Source organism: Manis javanica, chromosome 5, assembly GCF_040802235.1.
Source record: "Manis javanica isolate MJ-LG chromosome 5, MJ_LKY, whole genome shotgun sequence".
Classification (NCBI taxonomy): Eukaryota; Metazoa; Chordata; class Mammalia; order Pholidota; family Manidae; genus Manis; species Manis javanica.
In genome coordinates, this window is record NC_133160.1 from 13320881 (window position 1) to 13347042 (window position 26162).

The window sequence follows — 26162 nt, forward strand, 5'->3', positions numbered from 1 at the left end:
GATGCACAATCTTAAATTAGTTTCAAGTATACAACACAGTGGTTTGCCAGTTACCCATATTATTAAATCGTCACCCCCACTATTGCAGTTACTATCTGTCAACATAGAAAGGTATTACAGTCATTGGCTATATTATCCATGCATACTACTATCCCCATGACTAACTTACATTATGATTGAGAATTTTTGTGCCCTTTTATCCTCCTCACACTTCCCACCTAACCACCCCAACCCCTCCCACATAGTAACTACCAGTCATCAGTCAGTATATTTTATATAGGAAATGGGGTGCCAATTAATTTATTAAGTGGGTTTCATTAAGAGAGCCTCAATCTTAGTTTTAAAAAATCAAAGACATAATTGAAGTCATGCTATGTTGATGGATCTGAGACTTGGTTTTATCCCTTAAAAACTATTATATTGCTGAACTTCAAAAGAGCTTCAAGGCTATGTAATGCTATATATAGCTATATCAATAGCTGTATCAATGTATCATAACTTTTTTTGGATTAATGGCCAATTAGGTTATTTTAAATAACAATTATGAATAATAGTGTAGTGAATATTCTTGTACATGGATCTTTATGTACAATTATTTCTATGGCATGAATTTTTAGAGGTGGGCTTCTGGGTCAAAAGCATATGCAATATAAAATACAGAAGATATTGACCAGTTCATCACTCCCTTGCCAACACTTGTCTTTTGGTAAATCTAATAAGTGAAAATGGCAGACATTGCTGTTTTCATTTACATTTCCCTGACTACTAGTGGGGATGGAAATATTTTAGCTTTGTTATTGACATTTTGAATCTGTGAATTGCCTCTTCTTACCCTTTGGTTATTTTTATCTTGGGATATCTTTTTTCTTACTGATTTACAAGAATACTTTATAAATTATGAATCTTAAAGTTATATTTGCTACAAATGTTTTTCCCCAGGGTATCATTTGCCCTCTCTTCCTATTGCAGTTTCTTCAATTGAGGACTTCTAATATTTATAGAATTTTATAATTAAATGTCATTCATAAAAACATAAACAAATTTAGGGTCTTCTGAGTTTACTCTTTTTCTTAGTCTTTTACCACTCCAAATTTAGAAAAACATTTTCTTGGACTTTATTAGTTTATCATTTTACTTTTCTACATTCACGGCCCTAATATATTTGAAATTTACTTTTGTATGTGATGTGGGGTAGAATCTAATTTTATTATAAAATCAAATGAATAGCAAATTGTTCTATCATTTATTGAAGAATACATTAAATTTCTCTTGATTTTAAATGCAGACTTCATCAAATTCTCAATTATGCTTGGATCTATTTCTAGATTTTCTATTTGATGTATCTATAAATGTTTCTATTCCTGTGTAAGCACCACACTGTTTTTAAAATTGTGGTATAATTTACATACTTTAAAAATTCACAAATTCAAAGTGGTTTTAAGTATATTCACAAAATTGTGCACTATCACCTCTAATTCCAGTACATTTTCATCACTTCAAAAAGAAAGCCCCCCACCCCATTCTCCCATTTCTCTAGCACCTGGTAACTACTAATTTACTTTCTGTCTCTATAAATTTTCCTTCTCTGTACATTTCACATAATTGGAATCATACAGTCTGGGCTTATGTGTCTGAATTCTTTCACTTAACATAATATTTTCTTTCTTTCTTTTTAGATATTTGAAATACAACTTCATTCTGATTGTAAATGAAAAGGAATGGGAATGACAATAACAAGGTTTCACCACTGAATATTGTGATGTAACTGTATAGCGGTCTTATATTTGAAACTCAAGAAGGAAATAGCTGCATTCTAAAACAGCTAAATACATGGACCCAAAAAATGAAGACTTTTCTTTTTTTTACTGCTACATTCACTCCAAAGCCCATTCATCTCTTTCAGCATCCCAAAGATTAAGCACATGTTTGCTCAGCTACATTGTAAAGTGTCAACACATTCTGCACCACTGACATCACAGAAAAGTTTCCTGTAAAACTGGCTCTGGCTTCATTTTCTCGCAGGTCATCATCATCGTATGGGAGAGCAGTTGTCTGAGCAACCTCTAAGTCATGCTCATAATGTGCTGCCAAAGCTGGGTCCATAATAACCTCTGGTGGGGGCAAGAGAAGACATGCAACAAACTCCAAGTTAGTGTCTTGAATTAGTTTTCTAGAAAGCCAGGGGAATGGCTTTGCAAAGTCATAGTTACTTTAGACAGAAATGACATAGTACTGAAGATTCTTTTTTCAGTGAAATAGATTTTGCCTTAACTTTCCTGCCCTTAATATCCACTTTGTTGCTGTAGAGCACAATGGGGATGTTTTCCCATACTCTTACCAGGTATCCATGGCAGGCAGGCACATTCTTGTAAGTTAAATCGAATGGTACATAAGATATGATGCGCATTGGGTTTGGATATAATAGCCAAATCACTCAACCAGATTTCTTCTGACCAGCTGTATCCGTACATTGAACTTAATAGCTTTTCTGTTGGTATGAAACACAAGGGGATGGACCTCAACACCCAAGGCAGCTACATACCTCTCAAATTCAAGGGTTAAATAATGTTTCATGAATATAGTTTTTCCTGTACCACCATTACCAACCAATACAAGTTTGAACTGAACTTGGGGTTGTCCTTGGGAAGCCATCATGATGTTTATTTCATAAGTATTTCTGTGCCCATCTTAGCATAATATTTTCAAGGTTCATCCATGTTGTAGCATGCATCAGTACTCCATTCCTTTTTATTGCTGAATAATATTCCACTGTATGAATATATCACATTTTCCTTATCTATTCATCAACTGATGGATAGCTGGGTTATTTCCATTTTTTGGCTATTATGAATAATGCTTATATGAACTTTTTCCTTATCTATTCATCAACTGATGGATAGCTGGGTTATTTCCATTTTTTGGCTATTATGAATAATGCTTATATGAACATTCACATGCAACTTTTTTTGTAGACATATGCTTTCATTTCTGTTGAGTATACAGTTGGAAGTGGAACTGCTGGATCATATAGTAACTACATACTCAACTTTTTAAGGAACTCAGCTTTCCAAAGCAGCTTCTTCACTTCACAATCCCACTGGCAATGGATGAGGGTTCCAGTTTCTCCATATTCTTGTCAACACCTGTTATTGTCTAACTTTTTTATTATAGCCATCCTATTGGATGTGAAGTGATATCTTATGGTTTTGATTTGCATTTCTGTAATGACTAATGGTGTTGGGTGTCTTCTCATGTGCTCACTGTCTATTTGTATATCTTTGAAAAAATGTCTATTCAAACCCTTTGCCAATTTTTAAAATTGGTTGTTTTAATTAATTTATTGTCTTATTTATTAATTTATTAATTATCATTATTTTTTATTTTGGTATCATTAATCTACAATTACATGAGCAACATTATGGTTACTAGACTCCCTGTATCATCAAGTCCCCATGTCTTCTTATTTTTGAGTTGTAAGAGTTCTTTATATATTCTGAATACCAGTCCCTTATCAAATATATGATCTACAAATATTTTCTACCATTTTGTGGGTTATTGTTTCACTTTCTTGATGGTGCCACTTGAAGCACAAAAGTTTTTGACTTTGATGAAATCCAATGTATGTATTTTTTCCTTTGTCGCTTGTGCTTTTGATGTCATACTAAGAAACCATTGCCTATCCCAGGTCACAAAGATTTACCTGCTTTCTTCTAAGAATTGCATAATGTTAGCTCTTACATTTAGGTCTTTGATCCATTTTGAGTTAGTTTTTGTATATGAGATGAGGTAGAAGTCCAACTTCACTCTTTTGCATGTGTATATCCAATTATCTAGTACCATTTGTTGGAAAGGCTATTGAATTCCCCACTGAATTATCTTGGCCCCCTTGTTGAAAACCAACTGATCAAAAATGTAAGACTTTATTTCTGGACTCCCAGTTTTATTCAGTTGTCTCTATCGGGGAAAATGGGGCTAATGTGGCACAATGGGACAAGTGAAAGATATGAATGGGTTTCCTGGAGCACCTAACTACTACTGTATTAAGTAGTAAAGCTTAATAGAAGCAAGAAAGCTTGACATATAAAAACATGAAATGATAAGTCGGGCCTACTGCTTCCCTCCCCCCCCACCCAACCTATATTGAGGTATAATTAATAAGTAAAAATTGTGTGTATGTAAGGTGTGCAATGTGATGTTTTGATAAGCATATACCTTGTGAAATGATCACCACAATCAAGTTAACACATATCCATCACCTGACATAGTTACCTTTTTGTTTTAGCAAATTTCAACTATAAAACTCTATATTATTAACTACAAAATCACCGTTGTATATCAAATTCCCAGAACACATTAATCTTATCACGGAAAATTTGTACCTTTTGACTTACATCTCCCCATTTCTCCTACCTCTCAGCCCCAGGCAACTATTGTTCGACTTCTTTATACTCTACACATAAGTGAGATCACATAGTATTTGTCCTTTAGTGTCTGTCTTATTTCACTTAGCACAATCCCCTCTATGTTCACCCATGTTATCACAGATGGCAGAATTTCCTCTTTTATATGGCTGAATAATATTCCAGTGTAAATATATGAAATTATTTCCTTATCCATCCATCCATCAATGGACATTTGGGTGGTTTCCATCAGGGTTACATCTTATTCTTCAGGAATGAAGGTCTGGTCCATGACAGGGTAAAAAAACCCGATTATTTGAGGTGCTGAATGAAGGCAGGGAAATGTGGTATATGATGGAGGAGGGGTGGCATAAAGATGAGCTATAGTCTTATACTGAATGACACAAATAAAGATACTTGTATTTCCTTGCTCATTGTGTTATAAAATTGAAAGAAAACTCTCCCAATGTTTTATTTAGGGTGTGCATATATATATTTATTTATTTATTTAGGTTATATGAGTGGTTAAAGTTACCGTTTAGATGTTGCCTAGTTTTTGTTATGATTTGTATAGTACTATAAGACCCAAGAGCTGAGATCCAGATACCTTAGATTTGGAAATGGTTAAAAGAGCAGATGGAGATTTGTTTGTCTCCCTTTGGGGTGTGGGTGTGTGCTTTTGGTTGTTTTAGAAAGAGACACTAGCAAAGTGTGTGTTCTTTAGTACTGGTTGCATTTGCAACCTAAAATGACCACTTGGAAGGAACTGCAGCACATTACATACCAGTGTAGGGGGCCTAATAAGTGTCTGTTCAGAGGGCCAAACTGTGCCTGGAGAGAAGGCAGTAAGCAAAGGGGTTAAGGCACAAAGGCCAGTGTGAGGCCAGTGATGACCAGACACTTGTTTTTCTTTTTCTGACACAGGATAATACATAAGGCCCCAAATAATGTAAACCACACACAGGGCAAATGGAGAGGAAAAAATGAGAAAGGAGGGGAGAGAAAGTGTGAGTATCCAAAATGAATACTTTAATCTGGAAAGATAATATTTAAATTTGAAACATCCATAGATGTCTAGGAAGACTGAGAGCTTGTAAAGTGTAGTTCAGTTATAGAAAATAAATTTTATTTTAGCATCTCTGAGTTTCAGTGTCTTGGTTCGGATACTGCTCTACTTTATCCATACAGTCAATACACTATTTCCAAATTATATCTCCATGACACATTGTGTGCTGGGTTCTGGGTTTAGAGAACTATTAAAAATAGACATGTTTAAGTCTAAGAACTAAATTCATGTTCAAGTCTTTCAATGTGAATTTATGCAAAGGTATTTAAACTTGATCCAGCAGGTAAAGGATAAGGCTAAAGTCTCTTTTTTTTCTCCATTATTCCAATGTATTTTATTTCTTAGAGAACTTTAGGTTTTGTTTACTTATTTATTTTAGGTGTCACTGATTTTATTCAACTTTATTGAGGTATAATTAACAATAGAAATTGTGTATACTTATAATGTACCACCTGATGTTTTGATATATGTGTACGTTGTGAAATAATCACCATAATCAGTGATTTAACATTTCATCACCTCATTTAGTTACCATTTTTTGGTGTGTATGGTGAGAACACTTAAGAACTACCTGGTAGAAGTTAAAAATCTTGATGTTTATTCCTCATTGTTGGGCCAGGTGGGAAAGAGGGCGCTGGATGTCTCTGGGGGGGGAAATGAGATGTTCCACTTCAGTGGAAGGCATAAGCATAAAACTCTAGATGAAAGAGATGTGAGGCAGAGAGCAAAAAGGTCATTAACTTTCCTTTATTTTTTTGCTAGTGCATTTTCTGCTCTGTCTGGTAGAAAACTAATAATTGAAGGTTTTTGAGAAATGCCTGAGTTGGGAGAGAGGTGACTTGCTCTATGTTTCCAATAGAGGCAACGTTTTTTGTGTAGCCTGCTAACCAGCTCGGTTCCCAGTAAGGCAAATGCTAGGCGACAGCAGAAATGAATGGGAGAGAGCCTCAGCTATGTTGAGTTGGGTAACTATCTCCTGTGACGCTGGATGCCTTGGTGTTTTGCATAACATCTCTCTCTGCTGTCATGTAGTGAATGCCTGGCACTGCATGTCCCTGGGAGGATGTTTATTTTAGTGGAAGCCATAGAGCATAAACCTTCAGATGAGAGAGATGTGAGGCAGACAGCAACAAGGGCCATTAATTTAATTAATTTATTTATTGCATTTTTTGTTGGAATAAAATTGATATACAATATTATATTGGCTTCATATGTAACATAGTGACTTGGTAATTATACACATTAGTAGATGCTTGCCATGATAAAATGCAATTACTCCATTATCATACCAAGATATAACCATATTACTGGTTATATTCTTTATGGAGTATTTCCATTCTATGGCTACTTATTTTTATAATTTGTATTTTGTATTTCTTTCCCCTTCATCTACTATTTTACCCATCCTTCCAGCCTCCTCCCAGTGGTAACCAACAGTTTGTTGTCTATATTTATGGGTCTATTTCTTTTTCATCTGCTTGTTTGTTTTGTTTTTCAGATTCCACATTTAAGTGAAATCATATGGTATTTATCTTTCTCTGCCTGGCTTATTTCTCTTAGTATGATATCCATCTGTGTTGTCACAAATGGCAAGATTTCCTTCTTTTTTATGGTTGAATAATATTCTACTGTGTATATGCACCATATCTTTCTCCATTCATCTATCAATGGGTGCCTGGGATCTTTACTATTGTAAATAATGCTGCAGTGAACATTAGGTGTGCACATATCTTTTCAAATTAGTGATTTTGTTTTCTTTGGGTAAATTCTCAGAAGTGGAGTTGCTGGGTCAGATGGTATCTCTACTTTTAGTTTTTTGAGGAACCTCCATACTATTTTCCACAGTGGCTGGACCAATTTACATTCCCACCAACAGTGAAGGAGGGTTCCCTTTTCTCCACATCCTCACCAGCACTTGTTATTTCTTGTCTTTTGGATAGTGGCTATTTTGTCTGGTGTGAGGTGACTTTAATTATTTTGCTATTACATTTTCTTCTCTGTCTGGTACAAAACTGATGCTTGAAGGTTTTTGAGAAATGCGCGCGTGCCCGGTGGCATCGCATCACAGAGCAGGAGTGTGTATTGAACCTGGCAATGTCGCTGCAGGTATATTTCACTCCCAGTTCTGCCTCTTTGTGCTGTGTTGTCACAGCTTCCTTAACCCATACTTACGGCTTCAATGGGAATTCTCATGTACCTGGAAAAACAGGAAAAGAAGGGTTTTTTATTTTTAATATTTTATTTATTTTTAAATATTTTTATTTAAAGTGTATGAACCTGATTATAAAGGGGGATATAGTTAATGCTTCACTGCAGGGACTCTAAACCCTAGAGCATGTATCCTACATCCTCCTAAGTGGTAAAGTCTCATGGAGGCTAGAAGACATGAAGGCCTGAAAGAGGCAAGGACTAAAAATTACCCAGGAAATCCTGCCATGAACTCATATTTCTTTTGTCTAGAATGTTGACTTGGTTTACCAATGTGTAAAATGGAGGTTCTGGCCAGAGATGGGGGGATATGGAATGTATCTGGAGGAAGGATATTATTAAAACTAACTACGTCCTTATGTATGCTACCTATTTTCCTTGCTTGTGTTATGGAATTAAATGCAATTTCTTCTTTTCCATTTTACCTACTGTTTTATTTAAGATATTTTGGTTGATGTAGAAACTTGCCATTTGATATCCTGGTTGTAGAATTTCCAGACAGGATTCAGATAGTGCTAAGAAAGAAGGGATCTTTCACCTGTGAAACTCTAGTCTTGAAGCTAGTTGAAGTAGTAAATGGGACTTTTGATGGTCTCTTTCTGGGGAGTGGGTAAATCTTTTGGCTGTGTTAATCAGAAGCCTTAAAAAAGTAAGTGAATGGAATGCAGTGCATATGAGTTGAAGAGTCAAGGGGTAGAATGTAGTAAATATTTTAGTTTTGTCTGCTCAGCATTATAGCCCTCAACTGGTAGTAGCATCCCAGTTTTTCTTTGTAGAACTGTCCATCCACATATTGGGCTCTCAGTCATGGTGTCCCTTTTTTCCTATAAGTGTGAACAGGAATAAATCATGAATGGGAGGATTGGGAGCTGTGCATATTTAGTTAAGAGTCAGAGAACCCAGTCTTTTAATCTTCACAGATTTTGGTTCATACTGGGCAAATTTTAATTCTATTCTCTTTTGGTACTGGGATATTTTTGCTTTGTTAAGGAAATAAATTATTATTTTGTATTTCAGCATTATAAATAAGAAGGGATTAAAAAAGTCCAGCCTGTATGCGGAGACTATATCAATTCCATTACAAGTTATGACTTCCTGTTGTCATAAGATTTATATTGTAAATTCCATGTAGTAACAAATCTGAGTAACCTCTATATGGTTATGAGTGGGACATTATTTTTGAAAAATGTTAACCATATTAAAAATTTCTGATAATATCTAATGGTTTTTCCATATTTGAGTTCTATTGTATAAATTATGATCCTGCTCTGCATTGATAATGTGCACAATATACAGTTGGTTTCTCTGCCTTGCTAGGTCATGCCTATTGGAACCAAGTGGGACATGATTTCTTTTTTTAAGGCTTTCATAACGAAATTGTCTAAAGACCTTGAAACCTGATTTAATAGTCAATGGGTAGAGCCTAAGTGTCTGGTCTTGGCTGGAGTACACTTTCCATAGTGTGGAGAAAGATCAGGGTCAGAGGTTGGAGTAAAATGAATCTGAAGGTACTGGTTCCATGTTTCCAAAGGGTCAACATCTTTGCTTCTCTTGATCACCAGCTCCATTGCCCCTATTAGAACAAGGCTGAGTGGTAGCAGGGCTGAGTGGGAGAGGCCCTAGGCTATGATGGAGTAATAAATGTGTTTTGGAGTGCTGGATGCCTTGTATTCTTCCCCCGTGTGTTCAGAAGAAGGGTTACCTGAAGACTATTATTTAAATATTGGGTTCCTAGAGTTCCTGTATGGTCATGTGCAAGCATGGGAGTGAATGTTCTGAACTGCAGGTCCCCAGGGAGAGAAGATGAAATGTTCCATTCCAGTGCGTGGGGTCTAAGACATTGGGTGAAAATGTTATGAGGTAGAAAACAGTGAGGGTCATTAACTCTGTGCTTTGTCTGGTAAAAGTCTATGAAAAAAAGGTGCTTGAGAAAACTTGGAGTACCAAGTGAACCCATTAACAGTCCATCAAAATAAGGAAGGCGCCCACTTTAGACCAGGTACGAGATGGCCCCCAAGGCATAGGTAAATATTATGAACAGGCAAATTACACCCTCAATCCATGAAATACACTCTTCTTGTCGTACTGGCACAGAATTTAAAATCCACACTTATGGCTTCTTCAGGGAGTCCTGAAAGACCAGATGACTAATGGGGAGAAAATTGTCTGTTTTGCATAATCCTTCTGTGATATGTGTGTTAGAGTCAATTGGAAATGAACTGCATCAACATTTATAGCTGCATTGCCATGAGGACAGTGAGGAACGGATATTTTCCCAGTGGGAAAAACTTGAGAAAATATCCCTCCTTGTCTTCTTTATCTGGAAGCAAAGATAGCCTAATTTGTGAATTTGTGAGCAGTTGTGATGGCCTGACTATATTGCAAGGATAGTAGAAAAAGTGAGATTGGAAAATTGGTAAGAACAAATTTTAGAGAAGGGAAATGTGGATGGAGCATTCATTTATGACATGTAATTGTTGTTCAAGAATAATTTGTTGACTAAATGGACCCATAACAGAAGACTATTCATGTTCCATGTAACTGTTCATTAGAGATTCTCAGTATAGAAGATATTTCTAATAGTCAAGTGGACCAGATATGGCACTTTGTAAATGTCATCATCTTCTTGCTTGAATATCCCATCACTAGGTCAATAAACTCATGATAACCATAGCCATAGTCTTAGACATGGAAGCTATGCATACTTTAACAAAAGAGACTTCCAACTTATAAGTGTCCTATTTTCTCTGAAACGAATTTATTACCATTCTATAGTAGGACAAATAGTAGATTATTTGGGACCTTTGCTAGATATGTATTGTTATAATGATTAGACATTTTTACTGTGGTAAAATATACATGATACATAATTTACTATTTTAACCACTTTCAGGTGTACAGTTCAGTGAATTAAGTACATTCACATTATTGTGCAACCATCATCACTGCCCATCTCTAGAACTTTTTAATCATCCCATTAGATTTGCTTTTTATTGGTCCATTACATCTTTGTCAATACCAACCTTAATGGACAGTCATTGTAGTAAATAGTATTATGTTGCTCCGACAATTTTAGAAATTTACCTCACAGCACAAGAAGTAAGGGCATTTATCAGTGCCTGTATATTCACTTACCTTATGTTTTCCCATTTCTAGAGGCATCTTGTCTTGCTCACAGCTTCCTCCTATACTTCCATCTCCTACTTTATGGAATTTATTTTGGTCTCTTATACCCATTACTTTTCCTTCAATACAGGGTTTTTGTAGATAGTATTCTCTCTGCCTGGATTTTTCTTCCCTTATCTCTTCATTGCTCTGCTTCATTCATGAGGTTTTGGCTCAATGGCCGTTTCTTCTGTGAACCACGACGTAATATTCCATGACACACACACACATACATTCCATGGCTTTCGTGATTGGGTCAAGCCCTCTTTTCTTTATTATTGTAGCATTATGTGTCTGTCATTGGTGAACACTTATAAAAGTTGACCCCAAACAACTCTCCACACAGTTGAAAATTCATGTATAACTTTTGACTCCCCCAAAACTTAGCTACTAATAGCCTATTGTTGACCAGAAGCCTTACCAATAACATGAACAGCCAATTAACACATATTTGTATGCTGTATGTATTGTATACTGTTCTTATAATAAAATAAGCTAGAGAAAAGTTTTTTTCTGATTGTTACACATCTCCAAAAAGTTTTCCAATATATTTATTGAAAAGAATCCACATATAAGTGGACCACCACAGTTCCATCCATGTTGTTCAAGGCTTAACTGTACCTTTATGAGAAACTAAGAGATCAAGCGGGTGAAAATACAAATAAATATAAACAATTTTATTTTACTACAATTCCCATGACCACCTTATATTATGATTGAGAATTTTTGTGCTCTTTTATCCCCCTCACTCTCCCCACTCACCCACTCTAAGCTCTAACCATGGCAAGCACCAGTCACTTCTCAGTGTCTATGCGTCTACCGCTATTTCTTCTGTTTTGCATTATTTTCATACTCCACAAATAAAATCATATGGTATTGCCTTCCTCCACCTGGGTTATTTCACTTAGCATAATACCCTCTAGGTCCATCTATGTTGTCACAAATGGCAGGATTTATTTTTCATGGCTGAATAATACTCCATTGTGTATATGTATCACTCTTTGTCCCTTCATCTATTGATGGGCATTTTGGTTGCTTCCATATCTGAATCCAGAGTAATTTTTAAAAATATTTGTTATTTTTTAAATTATGGTATCATTAATATACGATCACATGAGCAACTTTGTGGTTACTAGATTCCCCCCATTATCAAGTCCCCATCACATACCCAATTACAGTCACTGTCCAGTTTTTAAAAAATATTTTATTTTAAAGGAGTTTCACACTCACATAAGAATTATAAGACTAGTATGGAGAACTCTTTTAGGCCCTTTGTCCAGAGATCCATTCAAATTTTGCCAATTGTTCCAGTATCCTCCTTTTGAATAGAAAGGATTGATCCAGTATGTGGATTACCTCACCGATCAGATTTTGGTCTGCATCTGGATTTGAAGTTGTAGATACAACAAGAGCATCTATCTCTTGAGTGACACCTAGATTTTGTGCAAGATTCCATGATCCCGGCCCTATCAAATCCCTTCCCTTGGGGGATTCCCTTGGGACTATAATAATTATTATTTTTTTACATTGAGATATAACACTGTGAAAGTTTAAGGTGTACAATGTGTCGATTTGATACATGTATGTTTTACAATATGATTACCAGTATAGTATTGGCTAACAACTCTATAATATCACATAATTATAATTTCTTTTTTCTGGTAAGAACAATTAATATGTAGTTTCTTAGCATCTTTGAGGTTTATAATACATTATTGTTGACTATAATTAGATCTCCAGGACCTATTTATCTAATAGTTGCAAGTTTGTTCCCTTAAACAACATCTCCCCATCCCTCCCATCCCCCAGTCCCTGGTAATCATCATTTTACTCATTGTTTTCAAGAGTTTGACTTTTCTATATTCCACAGAAAAGTGATATCATACATACAGTATTTGCCTTTCTCTGAGTTAACCTCACTTAACATAATGCCCTCAAAGTCCATCCTTGTTATCAGAAATGGTAGGATTTCCTTCTTTCCCATAGCTGAATAATATTCTGTCACACACACACACACACACACACACACACACACACACACATCTTCATTATCCATTCATCTGTTGACAAACACTTAGGTACTTAGGTTGTTTCCATATCTTGGCTGTTGTGACTAATGCTGCAATGAACACAGGAGTGCAGATATCTCTTCAATGTCTTACTTTCATTTACTTTGGATATATACCTAGAAGCGGAATTGTAGGCTATAGGGAAATGAGGGGGCAGATGACCACTGGTTTCCCTATTATCTGGGAAGGATTACAGCTAACCCCTTGTATGCTAAATTAGAAGCCTGATGTTCAGACAGCAGCTTTCAAAGTATGCAGATGGACCCCTTCAAGGGAAGACTGTTGAGAAGGCTATTTTGCCTGCTGCCTCTGCACTGAATCCTGGAGGCATAGTCTCAGTGAGTGTGCAAGTGCCCATTAACAACTGCTTTTTTGTTTACTGTAGTCTTGTGGGTCTTGAGGATGAAAGCCTCATTGGCCTTCAGAGATAGGTGTTTGGGGGGCCCATCCCTTAGTTGGGAGTCTTAAAAGTTGGGGCACTAAATTTGGGTTCCAAACACTTTATTCTTCAGGGAGAAGCTGAGAGTTGGGAGCTCCTCCCCGATTGTGTGGCACTGTGCTGGGTTGGGGTTTATGGTGAGAGTGTGTCTCTGGCTTTCCTATTTATTTCAATATGGCTGTTTTCTCATTCACCAAATGTGTAGGAGTCACTCAGATTCTGGATTTCTTTCAAAAGTAATTGATCCATCTGTAGCTGTACATTTGTTGTGTCTGTGGGAAAGGGGAGTTCAGCAGCTTCCTATCTTGGTTGATCCCCGTCTCCCTCATTTTTGAAGGACAGTTTTGTCAGTAATGGGATTCCTGGTTGACAGGTTTTTTTCTTCTAGCATTTTGACTATATTGGCTCCCTATCTACTGGCTCCTAAAGTTTCTGATGAAAAATCTGCTGTTATTATTTTTGTAATCTTTTATATGTGATGTCTTATCTCTCAATGCTTTCAAGATGCTTTATTTGTCTTTAGCTTTTAAAAGTTTAATTATAATGTGTCTTGGTGTTCATCTCTTTGAGTTCATATTATTTGCAGTTTGTTGAACTTCTTGGATATTTATGTTCATATATTTCATCAAATTTGAGAAGTTTTCAGTCACTTTTCTTCAAATATTTTCTCCACTCTCTCTTCTCTTTCTCCCTCTCTCTCTCTCTCTCTCTCTCTCTCTCTCTCTCTCTCTCTCTCTCTCTCTCCCTCTCTCCTTCTGAGACTCCCATAATGCATATGTTGGTCTGCTTTTTGGGGTCCCACAAGTCCCTCTATTCATGTCAGTCTTTTTTCCTTGTGTTTTTTAGACTCAATAATTTCCACTGTTTTATCTTTAAGTTTGCTGCTTTTTTCTTCTGAAACTTTTCATTTCAGTTATTGAACTTTTCAGCTCTGTTTTCTTTTCAGTTTCTTCTTATTTTAAAAAATATCTCCTTATTAATATTTCTATTTTGTTCATACATTGTTTTCTTGACTTCCTCCACATTAGTTCTTTGAGCATCTTTAAGACAGTTGTTTTAAAATCTTTATCTAGCAGATCTGCCATCAAATATTTTTGGGGGACAGTTAGTATTGACATATTTTTTAATATGAATGGGCCATACTTTTGTGTTACTTTGTATGTCTTGTGATTTTTAAAAATGAAAACTGGATATTTAAATCTCATAATGTGATAACTCCCGAAATCAAATTCTCCCCTTCAGGGTATGCTGTTTTATTTTGTTATTGTTTTTGCAAAGTGTCTGTTTGTTTGTATGTTTGTTTTTTTTGATTGCTTTAAGCTGTCTCTGAGCTGAGGATCAGCCTGAAATGTAAACTTAAGGTATTCCAACATCTTTTCTGAGCCTTTTCCTGGGCAGGAGTGGTCACTTTACAATTTTCCCAATACATGCCATTTTTTTCAATTGTGTCTAGTCTTTAATGTCTAGCTCATAAAAAGAGAAAAAGACAAAAATGAAGGGCAGGAAAAAGGGCATTTGTCCTTTAAATCCCTGGAGGACACTTCAGCTGGAGGGGGAGGGGCATACAACAATGAGGGGAGGTGCTTTTTTGTGTGCATGCTGTGATCAGAAGCAGCAATTAGCAATCACAAAATATTCCTAATATTTGGAAGACAGCACCTTTTGGCTCACCTGGCTGCTACAGCTGTGTTTAAACTGCTCCAGGGAGATGTGCACAGCAGCCTGTCACGTGGCTGGGGGTAGGGAATGTGTAGCTGCTACTGGGCTAAAAGCTGAAATTGACTGGAATTAACTACAGTTACCATCTAAGGTCTTTCTCTGGACTTTTACAAGACTTCAATAGACTCCAGAGTTCCAAAATAGTTACATCAGATTCTGCTGATACCAGTGCTGTCTATGTGGGAAGACAGATTCCTGGTGTTTCCTATTCTTCCATCTTCCCCTACCTTAATTTTTATATTTTAAAATTTCTTTATTGTTTTCAGATATTTCTGAGGGCTCCTCAACCTAATCTTCTGCCAACGCTAATTCATCCTTTGGCTATTTTATATCCTTTATATTTATTTCAGTTATTATGTCATGTAGGTCACTTTTGTATTTTCCAAAACTTGTGTTTTTTATTGGCTCTTCTTTGTTAATATACGTTTTTGTTTTAGCATACTAATATATCCACTGTCATCCCTATTAATCTCTTCCATTAATTCTGGGTTATGTCATATTAGCTATTTAGCTTGTTCCTCTTAGTTGGCATGCTTGCGGTCGATTTTTGTGTGTGTGATATTTGTCCTTGGGAATGTGAACTGTTTTGCTATCATCGTGTATGTGGTGGAAGGATGGAGGAGTGGGAGGCAGTGCAGGGAAGAAGGGCCAAAGCCCAAAGCTCCTAACTTGCATTTCTCCTGGTCGATTCACAGTGGGTAGTGGAAAATCACAGTCAGAGACTCCACAATAATTCAGTCTGGTCTTATTTACACCCACTTACCACTTCCTAAGTAACACTACCCCCTTTTCTTCCCCCTGCTCTGGGAATGTATGTATACTTCTGCCCTAGATATGTTTCCTATGGAAATCTGTTTTCTCTTCGGGTTAGTCATCTGTTTCTCAGGGTGTATTGGAAGAAGGGAAAACAATAAACTCTGGGAAGTCCAATTGTACCTGTTTTTGTAGACTTCTTAACCTAGCTGGGCCCTGGAACCACCATTGTATTAGGATCTCAGTCACCCTTGTGGTATCTTGTGGCTGTTAGCAGCTTTGGCAAGGGAGCAGACAATGACAGACCCAAGCTTTTGTGGTGAGGAACGTAACAACTCCAAAGCCCTTACCCAGTGCTCATTCTCCCAACTTTGGTACCCAGCTCTCTATCTTGAACATTTATTTCCCTTTCTCACCAAGACATAACAGCCCTCTTTTCTCAAAAGGATGCTTACTCTTGACTTTAGTTATTCATATCTGTATACTTTCTTTTTACTTCTCTGGCTTCTCCAGGAGTTGGCTAGAAGAGGTAGCAAACAGGCTATGGGAATATATTATTTTGTCATTGGAAGACTGGCCATTTTTGGGACACCCAGCTTCTGACCCACAGCAGGAAATTCTCAGAACTCCCGTTTATGTGGACCAGTCAGATTAGCGTGATCCCTATAATGTCAGGGTCTGCAGCATGTCTCCTGTAGCTGATTGGACTCAAGAATGATTGTTAATTCTGGGGTCTTAACCAAAGTTGTAATATGCCAGAACTAGGGCTTCACCTGTTCAGAGTAAACCCTGTCTGGATGAGGGTCTGATTTTAAAGTAATCAGACTTTTTGTAGAAAATGGTCTCACTGTAGGGGATTAGTTTTCCTATTCTTAGGATTGAGTGGAGACCAGGCTTATGTGTCTAGTTACAGGATGTTACTGGTTCACAGTGCCTCTGATGTTGGCCCCAGCTTCCACTAGTCCAGAATGCACTCACTGGTGAGGGATTAGACTTTGTCAGTAAGATGGGCAGGGAAGGTAAGCAGGGAAGGGACCCCTGAAAATTCAGAGGTGAAGTGGTCAAGCAGAGCCTCCTACAGCTGGGAAGGTCATAGTCATGCCGAACTTTGTAGCATTATATCCAGAAGACTTGGCAACCAGTGTTTGAATGATCACTCTCTTGGTAGCTAAAACACTGTGACTGGACTGAAATTGTTCTTTTCTCAGAAGGACTGAGATTAGCCAAGTCAACTTTCAATGACTGAGATACTAAGACTTCTCCAAATAACTTCTCATAGTAGGGAATCAAGTCAGGAAGCTAATTAAACCAGCTGGGGCTCCTGGCTTGATGGACATGAATCAGGAAACATCAAAAAGGAAGATTAGTTACGAGTGCAAGAACATTTCATGTGAGGTCCACAGCTTGGTTTGGTCTCAAGGACAGAAAGGAGCACAGGTTTGGTCCTTTGGTTCTATTAACTAGCTCAATCTGAGAGTGGAGGGGATGCAACTCTGCACAGACTTGGCTTGTGACACCTGGAGGTGTAAGTATTGTGTGCATGTATGGGGAATGGTTCAGGAGGATGGGGAAGCTAGTGGACAGGACCAGTTGACATGCCAACTCCAGACAAGGCAGAGAGGAGAGAAGGCTGACACAAAGGTTCTTTCATTTTAATGATCATACAGGTATTTCTCAGGGAAGACATAACTGAACTCAGGAAAATTACAAACAGATGGAAGTTTCAGGGATTATGGAAATAGTACAAAGATCTTAAAATTCTTCTGAATTATATCTGTACTTCTGATGGTGTTTGAAGCAGGTATCTGAATTCCCCATTTCTGCTTTTCCCTGTGTATGCAAAAAACCACCCAGATCTGTGTTATAGGTTTCAGAAAGTTTCCCTGGATTAATTTAAGTTGTTTTTATCTCAGGAGAAGCCCAGAAGATGCCATTTATATCAATGTCCCTCCTGCTCCATTGATTAATCTCTGATTCTTTCATTCCCTCAAAACTCAGTCATTGACTACTATGTGCCATGCAGTGCAAAGATTCACTAGGAATACTAAGTAAATAAAAGAAATTTCCTGCTTTTGAATCACTCCCAAGGTCACTGTCCATCTCTCTCCTGGAAAAGAGCCATACCATAGCCTTGTTTGTCTTCCAGGACCTTCTTCTAGTTCTATGACTAGGAAATGGTCAATGAGATGGGAGCTTGGTTGTATAAGACAGCATGTTGCTCTGGAGAGTTCACAGATATGGGGGTACAAGGATTGGGTGTGGGTGGCCTTGTGGATGAAAGATGGCCAAGTCTTGGGTAAACATCAGGTCTGATTGGAAACCTTGCCATGCCATTTCATTTCAGGTGACCTTGGGCCAGTTAGCTGCCTCTACTGAGCTTGGTTTCCTCATCTGCCACATGAAAATCATGATACTAATCAACCATAGGGTGACTTAAATTTTAAATTGCATCAGTATATGTAAATTGCTTAGTGTAGCACCTGATACATGGTAATTCCCCAATAAATGGTGGCTATTGCTTTTCTCTCTGGACTTTTAATTTCCCAACTGCAATGACAAACAATTCTGAGCCAACGCAACTATTAAACCTTTTGAGGAGGACAATCTTCCCTCTTCCCTTCCCATGCAGGGTTTACCCTGGGATCTCAGAGACTCTCTTTTTCCTCTCCCCAAGGAACAAGGACAAAATTGGATTCTTTACTTGATCTTGTATTCTTCAACAAAGGATATCTGACATTCTATTTTAAGCACATAGTTGTAAAGATTTCCATTACAGCCAGAGAAGACAAAACTTTCACATCTTTTGGAGGTTTGGTTGTAGAAATATCTCATGTGAACTTCAAAGCAGCTGCCAGACTCCATTTCCATGATGCAGGGATCCACACAAGAAGGTTCCATTGAGTCAGGGGGAATTAGTTAGGACTCGGCAGGAGAGCTTGCCTTCATGGGCCCTTAAAAATTCCTCACATTAGTCGGGAAATGAGTGGAAAGTGATTGAGTGACTTGACTAAGGGCACGCATTTACTAAGTGGCAGGGCCAGAGTTTGGGGTATGTGACTCACAGGGTAGACTGTGCCACCTTCCTGTGCTCTGGAAGCACTGAGCCTGTACATATTATCTGTGGGAAAAGATTCCTCTAAAAAAGGGACCACATTTTCAAGTGCCCAGAGCCCAGATATCAAAAATGACTCAATTTGCTCAGTTTCCAAAGCATTTTTTTCTCTCATCTCAGTGCATTGGTCTGGAACATTTAAAACTTGTCATGAAACCTTTAATTCAAAATAGTTCTAGTCCTATAGACTTCATACAAAAGAGAGCTTTTCTGCATCATAGTTTGTTTTTTCTCATCAGATATCCACAAGAGCCCTAGAGTAAGCAATACCTCAAGTCAAGGGACTAAAAGTCTATGGGTATTGACACAAAAGAAGGACCTTCCTGGACCACCTGGAAATCACATTTTTTTCAACATTTTCTCCCTAATTCATAAGTGGTCTTTGGATTTATTATCTGCTCAGATTCGTACCTTTGAGATCTGCACATATCATTTTGGAAAGTTTAGCAACACCTCCCATTAATGGCGTAGTCAACAAGGAGGAGATGAAGAGCCCTAGGAGAAATCCCAGCTGAGAAGACTTCATGGCGCAGCAGGCAGCAGGTAGGAGAGCCATGGTATCAACTGATGTTATATTTTGGGCTTGATACTTAAGATGGCTGAGTTCACTTACCCCAAGGGCCAGGACTGGGCATTACTAGATGTTGAGTTGAACGGTGAGTGCTCGGGTACCCAGCCATGAAGCTGAAGGTCCCAGGCTGATTAGAGCCCTGACAGGGAGTCCCATGTTTATCTAGGAACCATAGAAACTAAAAGATCCCACAGAAAAATGTGTATTCAGGTCCTATGACCATTTTAGAATCAGAATATTTGGCTTTTTTTTTCCCACTTCACAGAGTTGTATGAGTTCCTTATTTATTTTAAACCCTTTATCAGATGTGTGGTTTGCAAACACTTTCTCTCATTCCATAGGTTGCCTTTTCATTTTGTTGATTGTTTCTTTTGCTGTGCAGAAGCTTTTAAGTTTGATGTAGTACCTACCACTTGTTTATTTTTGCTGTTGTTTTTTATGCTTCGGTGTCATATCCTAAAAAACCATTGCCAAAGACAAGAAGCTTTTCCTTCATGTTTTCTTCTAGGAGTTTTACAGTTTTGGGTTTTACATTTAAGTCTTTATTTATTTCAAGTTAATTTTTGTGAGTGGTGTCCAATTTCATTATTTTGTATGTGAATGTGTAGTTTTGCCAATATTCTTTATTGAAGAGACTATCCTTTCCCCAAGCAGTGTATTCTTGGTCCCTTTGTCAAATATTAGTTGACTGTGTGTATGTGGGTTTATTTCTGGCTCCTTGATTCTGTTTCATTGATTTATGTCTGTGTTTTTAATGCATGTACAATAATTGTCTGAGTACTACAGTTTTGTAATGTAGTTTGAAATCGGGAAGTGTGATGCCTCCAGCTTTTTTTTGGTTTCTCTTTTGTTTTAGCTATTTGAGATCTTTTGTGGTCCATATAAATTTTAGGTTTCTTTTTTTCTGAAGAATGCCATTGGAATTTTGATAGGGATTGCATGGAATCTATAAATCACTTTGGAAAGTATATGAGAAAAACACTCCTATATGTCCTTTACTCTCACTATTCTACAATAACATTGTTTGACTTCGGAGACTGTGTGTGTGTGTGTGGTGTGTGTGCAAGCACCACACAAGTAATTCTGCAATACCAGCTGGGTGTCTTACAACTTCACCAAATTCTGACACTATCTACCTGGAAATGTCATCAGATCCCACAGATTAAAGGCTGAGTCCTGCAGGACTGTATCGCCTCTCCACTCTCATAGGGAAAGTGGGAGAAAGAATCTGGGCAGGAGAAGAGCTAGATTTAGAGCATAGAGGGAGAAAGGGCATGGGACCTCGGAGAGAGAATGAGCTAAGTGAGGCAGCTTCCGGAGTGCGAAAGGGAATGAGGACGGAGTTCGGAGTTCGGAGGCCTGAGTCAAAAGCGGGGGGTGGGGTGGGGGGGAAGAACATCAGTGGAAAATTACAGTGGAGGTAAGAAAATGTGAAAATCCCCTCAGCAGAAGTGAACAGAGCCACTCAAGGTGGCAGTCCCGTGGGAGGAAGACATCCCCAGCCTTGGCTTTAGATTCCAGCTCCACCTTTGACTGATGGCCAGTGCTGAGCATATTGCTTTACGGTCCTTGTCTGTCAACTGGGTGTATGGTTGCTGTCAGGACCATGTCATAGGAAGCATGTCATGGCTCAAATGTTCACATTTTAACAACACCCACCAGAGCCCAGCTTTGGTGGAAGGCGGTGGCAAGGTCTGCCTCAGTTCTGTCCTTTGTGCCAGCTTGCCACAGGAAGCCCAACACTCTGTTTTCTGAGAATGAGATCAGCAATTTTCTCAGGCCCTCCCTGGCACTATCCCCTACTTTATCAGACCTCCCTGGCTCACACCAGGTCTCCAGAGCAGTAACGGGCAGTTGAGGGGAAACTTTCTGTAGAGGACAGGCTGCAGGATCTGACATGTGGATCTAACAGTTAATTCAATATATCAGAAGATACAGTCATGGCTGAGTCTATCAGAAGATAAAAGGGACGGGGTGCCCATTTCCACAGAAGACATGCTCAGATTCGTGCAATGTTTTCCTGCCTGTCTAAGATGAGGTCCACCTCTTTGGGCAATGCATGGTGATGAGGCTTACTAAGGCTCCTACACCTGTAGCCATGTAATCCGGAAACTGCAACAAAAATACCGAGAGTCGTACCAGCCACCTTTATCTCGCCTTTCACCTGGGTTAAGCTCCTGGGTTCTTAATCTGAGCTCAGTGCCTTTCTGCTGCACGGGCTGAAGATTATGTAACAATGCTGATGCACTGATGGATGGCCAGTGTGTGGCCTGATTGGTTAATCACGTACAAGGTGGAGAGGAAGTCAACGTGGCTGATTCACCTGGGCTTGAGCAAGAGTGAAAGTGATAATGATGCACTTAAGACTCCACTGGCCTCCACTTGCTACCATTTATCAAACTCCTTTGTACAGGTTAATAAAAGGACTGTCTAAGCTGAAATACCACCTTTCTAATGTGGAAATTCTGATGACTTCAGAAGGACCTTATTTTTTCCCCAAACAGTCTGGAAAAAAATCTGTCAAGCTATGACTAGTCGCTTTGTTTTGGTGGAGGAGCTGCAGAGGACACCCATTTTGCTCACCTTTCTTGTAATATTGGTAAGATAAAGACGATCCCTTTTTTTAAAGGGGAAAACTCTGGAACCTAGAAAGAGTGAGCTGCTGGCAGCTTCTGACCTTTGCCGAGTCTTTGCGATGCCCACATGGCCTCCGGTAATCCTCCCAAACCCTGAGGCATGGATGTCCTCTTCACCTTTCACAGGAGAAAGCTGATGGTCAGTGCACTACCTTCTTAGGTTGCTCTGTGTGGCAGAACTCACCAGGCCTGCCTTATGCCCCAGGGTGAGAACATAGCCCCAGGAGGAGAATATAGGAGGAGAATGCAATCTGGATGACAAAAGGCTCTTCTGACCTTCTGGGAATACTGGTGCTCCTGGAGAAGCTAGAGGGGAAGACAGGGACCACCACCCGGGGAATGCCAGGCCAGCCCCTGATACTTACAGAATCCTCTGGGAAACGTGCCTCAGCTGCCAGCCATGATCTGCCCCTAGTGCCTTTGTTTGGGCCTATAGATGAAAAATATTTGCAAATATTATCTGATGAAGTTTTGTTCTTAGAGATATGCTTTTTTATTTTCTATTACTTTCTTCCTTAAAACTAGACCATGAAGCTCAGAGAAAGCAGAACTTCAAAGAACCTAGTGACAAAAAAGAGCCGTACTTATGCTTCTGCATTCCAATGTAAAGCCTTAAAAAATGTGGAGTTTAATCACAAAGGTCAGTCTCTTGAGAAAGAAGTGGTTGCTTAATTGCTAAAATTTACTGAGTAATTAATATGTGGCAAGCAATGTTCAGAGTGTGTATGGTTATCTGTTTTCATTTCACTATTATTGTTCCAGTCTTAAAGATGTGAAGCTGCTGACTGAGAGAGGTTGATTAACTTGCCCGAGGTCAATCGCTAAGAAGTGGCAGAGCCAGGATGTCCAGGTCTTTGGCTTGGGGCCCATACGTCTGTCCCCACTCTGCACTTGGCCTCGTATGTTGGGTTTTGTGCTTAGGGTAGGGAATATGGCAGAGAACAGGACAGTTCAGAAGCTCAGTGACTGAGCTTTCTGATTGTGGGTCTTTTGAGACCTCATTTGAACTTTATAACAATCTTGGAAGGCTGGAAAAAAGAGCCCCCATTTATCTATGAGAAAAAGAAGGACAAAAATGGGGAGTTGTCTTACTCCAGGGTCATAGAAACATATGGTTGCAAGGTAGGGTTAGAAGCCACATGTCTCATCCATCCCCCTCCAATGACCTTTCTCTGATCTGGGAGCGCTCCCCATTCAGTAGGCTTGAGGCCAGTGCTAGTGCCCAGGCAATTCACCAAAGCTTCCCTGGGGCTGGAGGATCTCCGGAGCCCAGGAACACTGGGGGCCAAAGGATGGTGTTAGGTGAAATAGGGCAAGCAAATACAGAGCAAATCTGCTTAGAGATTTTGATGACACTTTGCAGCTCCAGAGAGCGTCCCAGGCCCCAGCAAAAAGGTGGATTCTGGAGCAGGGCAGGGTCTGTGAACGTGTTCAGAGGGGCAGATTGAGAGATTTATGGGAGTGAAGGATTATGTAGTTTGAGAGTGGAAGAAGGTCTTGTAATCAGGACATTTATGGAAATTATTCTTGGCAAAGAGAAGGAGAAGGTTAGAGAGGAAAAGAGATCCATTGTAGTGCCTGGTAAGAGAATCTTCTGTTGAGCTTCTAGCAGCAGCCCTAGGGTTAGGACTGGCCTGAGAAGCCCTTTACCTTTTGTGGTTCACATCTTTATTGGATGTACAGACTGTCCCGCAGAAGGCAGAACAGCACTGCAGTCCTTTCTGGCAATCTTTCTGCAATGTGCAGAATTGAGTACAGTTTTCAGGGTCTGATCGGCAGGGTGGAGGTTCCAAGATGTACTCTGGAACACAGACCAGGAAAGGGAAGAGGCTAAGCAACACTGGAGGAACATTCATAACTCCGAGAGCCCAAGGAACTGCCAGGAAACCACCCACCCTCATCTCCCCTGTGCGGTCACAGAGAAGCGGAATCAGATTTTATCTTTAGCTGCTGCCTTCCTCTGAGTCGTAATATTGGTAAGATAAAGACGATCCCTTTTTTTAAAGGGGAAAACTCTGGAACCTAGAAAGAGTGAGCTGCTGGCAGCTTCTGACCTTTGCCTTGGCTCAGAGGAGCAGGGAGGGAAGGCAGGAAAGGGAAGGGGTGCTGTGAGTGCCCGTAAAACCAGGGCTTGAGTATTTGAAAATGGAGTTCGGCAGAGCCCCTGCACCTGCTGGTCATTCTCCATCCCTGCCGATCAGATGCCAGGTCCCCACAGACCCTGGTTGGGTCCAGTCCAAGAGGATGAACTGTGTGTGGTGAGCAAGAGGCGGGTGGGTAAGGTCTGTTGCACCGATTCATTGCGTGATCTCAAGCAAGTTGTATGGCTTCTTACTGAAAATACAGTTTATCCTAGGGTTGACCTACCCTGTGTTATCTGTGCCTGGGTACAATGAGTAGAAGGGAAAGTTTGGAGAAACTTTTGGATGAAGACCGTAGAGCATGTAAAAGCCCTGGTATTAGAAAGCTGGAATCCAAATCACAAATGAGTTCTGGGGGTGGCTTCTTTCCTGGGGAGAAGAGTGAGTATTTCAGAATGGGGTGCAAAGATCAGCTTCTGCTTCCCAGGTCATTCCTGATGAAGAGGCCAGGGCACCAGGATGCCCCACTTTCTGCTGTTAGGGAAGAATAAGCATCCTCAGGCTGATATCCCAGTCCCCCAGTACTCAGGTCAAAGCCAAGACCACCTCCAACAGAAGATCCTGCTCCAAGGCTCCAAGTCACAAACTTCTCCCTGTTTCTGGACTCCAAGGCATTAGGATGGGCCCCATGAACCTTTTTATCCAGGCCCAGCCAGGTCCTAAATTTTGTAGCTTTTGAATCACCCTTTTTTTAGGGCAGAGCATTCTATAAGCTCCTGTTGATGTAGCTATCACTCTGCAGATGTTTGCAATTAGAAGGGGGCTGTAGGATAGCCTGCTGATCTGAAAGGAATAAATGACAAATGACATCAGGGCTCCAACTATAACAGCAAATAGCATCAAAGATAGGGTGGAAGAAACCAAGGCTCAAGCTGTTGACAGTTTGTAAGAGACCAGTGCCCAGTACTCACCCTGGGTCTTCTAGTCATCCCACAGCTCACTGAGTCATTGCAGAAATTGGAACTGGCCCCCACTTTGGAGAGGCACCTCTGAATTTTTAAAATGTGAAATAAAATGCAAGACTTTCTTTCCTTCCCTTCCAGAACATCCTCCAAGGTTGAGATTATGCAGGTTCCTGTCTGAGTACTACCACCTTAATTTTCCTCTCTGTTTTAACACTTGAAAAATTGGCCTAAGCATCCATGAAGGAACCAGGGCCAGCACGAGTAACCTGGATGAGAAGGCTGATAATGTTCACCACAGCTAATACTTACAGAGCATTTACAGTGATCTATACCTGCATTATCTCAATTTCCCCTTCCAGCCATCCCAATAGTATTATATCCACTACAAACATAATATCCAAAGCCCAGAACCTTCTTCCCAGAAAACTCAGTAAGCAGAGCAGTGATTCAAACCTAGATCTTGCTGTCATTCCAACTTGGCCTCTTGAACACGATACTGTACTTTTTTTTTTTACAAGGTGTGCGTGTGCCCAGGCTGTCTGCCCTCAGATCCTCCCATGTCTACAGATGCTTCCTCCCGCCGGGCCCAGACTCAGCACCTACTCGTAGAACGTTGCTTGGGACTTCCAGGCACCAGCTGCGGGGCTAGACGAGTCAACAGCAGGAGCTGAAGCAGCAGCACAGGCTTCATGGGGCTGGTGGGTAAGTCCTGGCTGAGGACGCCAGGGCTTGGCCTGGCTTGGCTCAGAGGAGCAGGGAGGGAAGGCGGGAAAGGGAAGGGGTGCTGTGAGTGCCCATCACTGTGTATGCCAATGCGGAGGGCTTGGCAGAAATCCAAGCACCTCCCAACTAGGTCCGTCCAAGGGCCCTGGAGTGTTTTCAAATAGACACCTCTTTCATCCCCTTATCTTGACCTTGTTATGTCCCTCACCTACCTAGCACTTATTAATGCCCTTTCACAAAATTTTTATGATTTTT

The 26162-nt window shown here is 39.6% G+C and overlaps 2 protein-coding genes and 1 pseudogene across 2 annotated transcripts; all 3 read right to left on the reverse strand.

Annotated features, from left to right (window-relative positions):
* Positions 1–1914: 1914 nt before the first annotated feature.
* LOC108392892 (GTP-binding nuclear protein Ran-like) lies at positions 1915–2652 on the reverse strand (annotated as a pseudogene).
* A 15864-nt stretch (positions 2653–18516) lies between these two features.
* SPINT4 (serine peptidase inhibitor, Kunitz type 4) lies at positions 18517–19457 on the reverse strand. Its single transcript, XM_037007255.2, has 2 exons — positions 19345–19457; positions 18517–18700 (listed from the first exon to the last, which is right to left on the reverse strand). The coding sequence occupies exons 1-2, from the start codon at positions 19455–19457 to the stop codon at positions 18517–18519; spliced, it is 297 nt and encodes a 98-aa protein (XP_036863150.1).
* Positions 19458–23784: 4327 nt separating this feature from the next.
* On the reverse strand, positions 23785–25875 carry WFDC13 (WAP four-disulfide core domain 13). Its single transcript, XM_037007254.1, has 2 exons — positions 25788–25875; positions 23785–23939 (listed from the first exon to the last, which is right to left on the reverse strand). Exons 1-2 carry the CDS (start codon positions 25873–25875, stop codon positions 23785–23787), a joined length of 243 nt encoding a protein of 80 aa, XP_036863149.1.
* Between the last annotated feature and the right edge of the window lie 287 nt (positions 25876–26162).

Excerpts from the sequence above, each read along its gene's own strand:
- WFDC13 (XM_037007254.1), bottom strand. The coding sequence starts at position 25,875 with ATGAAGCCTGTGCTGCTGCTTCAGCTCCTGCTGTTGACTCGTCTAGCC. Across the intron at positions 23,940-25,787 it reads TCCCAAGCAACGTTCTACGA|AGTACATCTTGGAACCTCCA; the intron begins GTAGGTGCTGAG and ends TCTGTGTTCCAG.
- SPINT4 (XM_037007255.2), bottom strand. The coding sequence starts at position 19,457 with ATGAAGTCTTCTCAGCTGGGATTTCTCCTAGGGCTCTTCATCTCCTCC. Across the intron at positions 18,701-19,344 it reads ATGATATGTGCAGATCTCAA|GGATCCCTGCATCATGGAAA; the intron begins AGGTACGAATCT and ends ACCTTCTTGTGT.